The 7,125-nt window shown below is 33.9% G+C and overlaps 1 protein-coding gene across 3 annotated transcripts in view; it reads right to left on the bottom strand.

Moving 5' to 3' along the window:
• Positions 1-5,579: 5,579 nt before the first annotated feature.
• Positions 5,580-7,125, bottom strand: part of LOC143232008 (salivary peroxidase/catechol oxidase-like) — a 29,918-nt gene continuing 28,372 nt past the window's right edge. For all 3 annotated transcript variants that reach the window (XM_076466973.1, XM_076466974.1, XM_076466972.1), the window contains one exon: positions 5,580-7,117. In XM_076466973.1, the coding sequence (XP_076323088.1) occupies positions 7,036-7,117 (82 nt within the window). In that variant the 3' untranslated portion in view covers positions 5,580-7,035. The remainder of the gene's footprint in view (positions 7,118-7,125) is intronic.

Genomic DNA, 7,125 nt, shown 5'->3' with positions numbered 1-7,125 from the left:
ATAAACCTTATGTCCAGTTGATTTAAATTTTATACGAACCATATTACTCATTATTTGCTAAAGTAAACAACTTTTGTTTATTTGTTAATATTAAAATAAAGAAATGAGAAACAACTTTTGTTTACTTTCGTCACAGTTATCTAATTAACCTAATCGCTAGCTAAGAAATGGCTTCTTCAGACTGAAAGAAAAATATCATTCAGTATCATAATGGTCCTCTTGTAGAGTTGCAGAACTTCGGAACTGTAGAATACTTCATCTATATGTTGGAGAAAATAAAAGATTTTTTGCTTGTTTTTTGAATTTCGGACAAAGCTACTCGAGGACTATCTGTGCTAGCCGTCCCTAATTTAGCACTGTAAGACTAGAGGGAAGGCAGCTAGTCATCACCACCTACTGCCAACTCTTGGGCTACTCTTTTACCAACGAATAGTGGGATTGACCGTAACATTATAACACCCCACGGCTGAAAGGGCAAACATGTTTAGCGCGACGGGGATGCAAGCCCGCGACCCTCGGATTACGAGTCGCACGCCTTAACACGCTTGGCCATGCCGGGCCGATGAAAGATTTAAATAAACAGCAGGTATTTGATTCTTTGTTTTTGTATTCATATCATTGTTAGGTATTTTAACACAATTTATTCTGGAATCTTAGAAGAATTGGTGTGGAGTAATCTACTTGTTTTTTGCTTGAGATAACGAAATGCGTCATCACTTGTTTGGTACAACCTATGGTTTACTATAGAAAACAGAAATTATAAATTTCATATTTAATTACTACAAATTATTATTAATATACATAATATAATTACTATATGTAAACGATAGTACTTCAGGAAAATTAATGCTTTCACATTTTTCACTTAAATGTTATTATAACGAATGTTAAACGTTGATAATGGTTTTTTGATTAACCTGTGGTTACGACAATGAGAGTGATTGGTGTGGTTTGTTTTGAATTTTGCGCAAAGCGACTCGAGAGCTATCTTCGCTAGCCGTCCCTAATTTAGTAGTGTAAGGCTAGAGGGAAGGAAGCTACTCATCACTACCCACCGCCAACTCTTGGGCTACTCTTTTACCAACGAATAGTGGGATTGACCTTAACGTTATAACGCCCTCACGGCTAAAAGAGCGAGCATGTTTGGTGTGACGGGGATTCAAACCCGCGACCCTCGGATTACGAGTCGAGTGCCTTAACCACCTGGCCATGCCGGACCCAATGAGAGTGAACATCAGTTTTCAAGTGTGCTGGTAGTTAAGTAACGAACGAGATAAACATACAGTGGTAACATCCACTGCAGAAACCATTTCTGATGGTTTGTCAAGTGTCCTTCTAAATAGTGTAAACAAATATTATATGTTCTAAAGCTCAAAGAGCGCAAACAAGAGAGGAAGTTTAACATTATGCAAAAAAACACACACAGTGAAATATAATATTAGAAACTGATTTAACACCTATCTTAAAGCCATTGCCTCAAACTTATATTAAATGAAATAGGAGTTGTGACATTTGAAGTAATATTATCTGCGTTAAAACTGCGAGTAAGTCGACTGCATTTTTAATGTTCAGATAGTTTATAAATGACTTGATTGTGATTTTAGTTGGTAAATACAAGTTCAAAGTCTAGTTCTCTGCTATCATTTACTTGTAATAAATATGTAATTGACGTTATGTATTTAGTTCGATATATTTGAATAGTATTGAATTCAATAATTAATATTAAAATAAAGAAATGAGAAACAATACACCATCTTCGCTATTCGTTAATTTTTATTTGAATTAAAAACGGACATTTGAAACAACTGACCTGAATATTTAAGTAACGTTTTTGCCCCTTTGAATACTCAATTGCAGGGTATTCTTAAAATATCCCATAATTCATAAAAGATTACATCACTCCATTTCCCTGTCTTGTAAGTTTAAGTGTATTCTAAAGATTGCTGGTATGGGTATTAAAACTTTAATTAAGATAAAGTGTAGAACAACGTTTCGATCTTCTTGGGACATCTTCAGGTTAACAGAAGCGGATGTGGCTTATCTTCTTTTAGCAACTATATAGATCACATTTCATTTCGTCAACTGCAAAATAAATGCGTTTCTGGCACTAAAAGCATGGTTCACAAACATATCCAATAATTAGTCTCTAACTTTTGTCCTTTTACAGTTTTATCATTAAATCCAGTTTATGTTCTATTGTTTAACCCATTTGCGCTGAATTTATAAATACAAATTAATTAGTTCGAAAAATAACCATTCCACATTTTCTTGTAGGTACTACTGCACAGGGCAGTGAATTATATATCAGGCAATTTAGGGGCTGTACTTCGAATCTACAGATGCTTAATCATGTCACAAACCATAATAACACACATTAAGAACTCCTCACTTTAGATAGGATAAGAAACGTATCCAGCAATGGCTGACAGCTTGTACTACTCATTCAGTCAAGCAGTTTGGCTAAAAATTACGAAGAAATGTGCACTTTCACCACACGTTTTGGATGCAATATTTTATCAACTAATATGTAGGCTTCATCCTGCTTCAATTATTTCCGAGCTTTCTTCGGCGTAGCCAAATTTCCTCTGAGCAGTACATGAATTTATATCATAATTGATTAGCACGTCTCAATAGTTCATAACAAGGGTGTTGGTACAAATTGCTGTTTCCGTATCTGACTATACAAATGTAAGAAAAACAAAACGAAAAACCGTGGCAGATATTAAGGAAATGTTTTTAATTCTCCTAAGCTGGGGTGGTCAGGGATATGATTCGTGTAAATATGTTAAGAAATTTCGAGAAGTTTAATGATTAGAACGTGCTGTTTGAATGTCCGGTGGATGTAGAGGATGGGTTAAGTTCAGGGCTATTGGTGACGATATTGATGATAACTTTCCTGATGCTTAGCTGGAGAGAAGTTGATGAGAAGGAAGAAGCAAGTCGGCAGCTTTCAGACAAAATATATCAACAGATCCTTTACCGAGGCCACCTGGTGGCAGGGATCTATAAATCCAATGCTGTGGCTAGGATCAACCCAATGAGCCCGTAAATTAGATGTGAGGGAGAAACGGGAAAACCCCGAGAAAACCCACTTTTACAGTGCAAGCGCCGAAGAGTCTACCTGTCCTGTGCCTAGAGCTGCAAATTTTTAATGCATCAGTACTGTGTTTACTACCTTCTTCCATGGCCAAATTAACATCTGGATCTTACTGGTTTTCTATGAATGGACTTGATCTCATGGTTTGGAAAGATAATTCATAGGCATTTTCGTGCTAACCTAGATGGTATTGTAACAGGAAATTTGAGTGCTTTTTCAGGATCATTATCCAACATAGTAAGTTTCTAAAGTTTTGAAGTTAATTAGCCATTTCAGTATCATATGGTCCGGTCAAATGATGAACTCCCTACAAGTAGTGGTGTTAGTGTTTTAGAAAGACAACAACTGTACATAGTTCTATTTGTCATTCATCATTGGCACTCAGGAACACTAAGCAGAGACAGGTACAGTCAATTAGAAGGTAGTGGGCATTTCCGAATAAAAAATTCCTAGAGGTTTCCTTTTTCAACTAGCATTCTTAAGTGTTTGAACACAGGTTTTTCTGTTGCAGGTTGAAATATGTGACCAAAGACAAACAAGTCACCTTTGTAGAAAAGACATCGTTCCCATTTTTCAGTTAAGTGTGACAATCATCCACTTGAAAATTAAAGGTGCTTTATATAAAACAAATTAGTAATGCAAAGTTTTCTCTTTGGCTGAATATAGTCTCCAATCTACCTTTATCAACTGGTTTGACTTGTTGGTAACAAGATACAAGATCTTTTCATTGAATAAATGTATGCCTTCTAACACAAACATTTATTTGTTAATGGTATAACGAAGGAGCCATAGTGCTTTTCCAGATTCATCTGTCTGAATTCCTCGTGCAACCTTGGCGTTTTACCATTGACAATTATTGAAGATGATCAGTCATTCCCTGAAATTTATATACAGTGGTCTGAAAGTTTTCTATTTTAATATTTAATAATTAAAGAAATACAACTGCAATTTAACATTATGTAACCAAACTCAATTACCTTATTGTCGTGTTTTTTACTCCAGTGGATAGTGTTACCTCGTAAAATGGAAACCGTGCAAAAAATATTCAATACATGGTTTGGTTTGCAGACCTCGTCAGCGACTGTGGTGCTACTTAATCACAAACTCCCGTACAGAAAAGAACCATAGGGGCATGTTAAGGATATCGTGTATCGTAGACTTATAGCAAACATCACGGAGTTAAACATTGCACCTGTGGGCATGTTGTAGGGAATACAGACTGAAATCGAATCAGTTAGATGTGTTGGAAGCCATTAGTGGTTATTACGTCGAAGTCTACCAACATGTCAATAAAAAAAGCATTCAAGCTGGGCTTAAAGATAGTTAAACTGCATGGTTGTATTTCGTTAGTTACATAATTAACTTTTATGACAGAAAAGGTAATTTTGAACAACCTTGCATAACCCTGTCATTTAATGTACACCTAGTGTCAGATAGCATTAGTATTGATCGTTTTATTGGATATCATCTTTGTTATACGTGTTGATGATGTGCGATTTTTGACCGATTTCCTTGGCCATCTGGTCCACAAATCAAGTCAATAAATTAATCAATTCACTGAATTAGTGTCCGTGTTAAGTTCATAATATTATCATAATTTTCAACTCAATAATTAAGGTAACTATGCCTAGACGTTAGTTTCCGACAAAAAAAAAGAGGTTATGCAATATGATTTCAACAACTATGGTTAAACCTGGGCGTACTCACACTACAAATGAATGATTGCACCACAAGTTAGAGCGTTATTTTAGCGCTTGCTACCATGATACGCCTATTTGGCAACCAAACCTACCACACAATACTTAATCTTCATCCAGAGTTGTTAAAAAATATATAAAAACCAAACCAGGCAATATGAACACAAACGCTAATTTTCAGAACAAGTGAAAAATTCAACAAAATTAAAAAAACATTTACGTCCAACTTGTGTAAACGATCCGTTTACTAACAGTAATACAAAAGAAAAGTAAAACGATAAATAACCAAAAGTTGAGCCAGTATTTATTGGATCGATATGCAACTGTTGAGGCGAGACAAAGGGTCGGTCGTTGAATTGATTTTTTTTTCCTTTTAAAATATTACCATCCCTAATTATTTATACGATTTAGTTTGTTTTTCCTCACGTGGTACTTGTGTTATAGTTATAAACTTTAACACCAGGTGTTACAAACCGTCTCGCTGGAGATTTGGTTAACTTGAACCTTTTAGTGCTCGATCAACGAAACTGAAGAAATCGAACAGCAATTACTACGACGATGAATTTAATATTGTCATTCGGGAAAAACAATAGGATTCTATTCCGATATAATTTAGTGTTATGAGTAATTTAATGAAAACGGGATAAAGAATAGAAGGACAGTTTGAATCTTTTTCAGTAGCAGTTGATATGATTGTGTTTTGATCATAATTTTTAATAAAGATCAACGTGCTTTGTTACTGTTGTTCATCAAAACTGTTTAAAACAACACGACATACCTACTACTAAAAAGGAAGTGAATGTTTTATTTACCATCGTTACTTGTTACTTATTCTACTATCTCAAAAGTAAGAAATTGCGACTCAAAGTACAATCAAATATTCAACTTATAAATGCTCCAACTTAAGTCTCTTTAAAATACACGCCATAAAAGCAGTGCATGATACGGCAACATTTGCAACATCTACATTTTACTAGCAGTCATGGTGCGGTCTTATTTAGCTTTATCATGCATAGAAGTCTGTCTTTACAAAAATAAAAGTTTGACAATGGAAGAAAAAAAGGTTTTTCTTGCCTAATACATAGGTGCTAACACATTTACGAAAAAACGTTTAGTAAATCGTGTTCAAATTTTTTTTGGTACTGTTAAATCTATCCATTTGTTTTTGTTAAAACTCAAAAGTTTCCATATAATTGATGTTATATATAAATATTTTGACAGTATTTTACTGAAAGTTTCAAATGTTATTTTACAATAACAAAACACCTTATGAATAAATTTGAAAATTTTACAGTTAGTCTGTTATATCGATCTACTAAATAAATTGTTATTTTTCATCTGCTTCATTTTTAACAACAAATGATTTGGTCATTTAAACATCATTTGTTGTACTTTAGTTTTATGAGATACTTACGAATTAAAATGTCTGAATTTCTTGTTTCAAAAGTCGATCTTAGTAATTTTGTACCAAACTAATTAATGCTACAATTAAAATAAAAGAAAATTCCAGTTCTCTCTCCGTTATACATAATGTAACAGGATTTCCTTTTACGCCCGACAGCTCATGTGGAGTAACAAACCGGATTTGTTAATAGCATGAATGATACCTGTAAACTTGTCACCGTCTCGAGATTCATACTCACGCTGTAGAAACGCGTGCGAATACAGCTTCATTATTGTTACCACTTTTACCAGTATAGTGTTGAACTATTACAGATTTAAAATGCGATTTAACAGCTGTACTTTTAATCACATAGTAAAATAAGTTTGACTACTGTAGCTTCTTGGAGTTTCTCAAATATAATCTTCACTTAACAAGATAGTGTCAGAAATTACGTTTATTTAATTTAAAATTTAACTATACTTGCCAGGAGATACTGGTATTAAGCCAATTATATTTTTAATGTTACATTCTTTATTCAGCCTCATAGGGTTTTAAGAAGTATACTTCGGTATTTAAACAACACTGTCAGTTGATATCCATTTGCGACGACAAAATTTGCTTAAAACAACCAGCAGTAATTAGATGGTAAACAGAAATATGAAACTAAGTCGAGAATTTTATATTTCCTAGTAATACCAGTATAGATGATTTACTTTGATTTAAAAATTTTAGTTTAAAATAGAGTATGAATAACGAGATTACAAGTATATTAAAACAAATAAAAACTGCATATGCTAACCTAAAGACATTCACATTGATATTAGAAACAACCAATCGTTTCTAGATTATCTTTAGGTTTAGCTCCAGACTGGTTCGTTTCTCCATGGGTCGAAATTAAGTCGTGGAATCAAAGTACTGTTACAAGACACCAGGGGATTCCTGTAAGT

The sequence above is a fragment of the Tachypleus tridentatus genome, chromosome 11 (genome assembly GCF_004210375.1).
Source record: "Tachypleus tridentatus isolate NWPU-2018 chromosome 11, ASM421037v1, whole genome shotgun sequence".
In the NCBI taxonomy this organism is placed as follows: Eukaryota; Metazoa; Arthropoda; class Merostomata; order Xiphosura; family Limulidae; genus Tachypleus; species Tachypleus tridentatus.
This window is presented reverse-complemented; position numbering and strand designations above follow the sequence as displayed.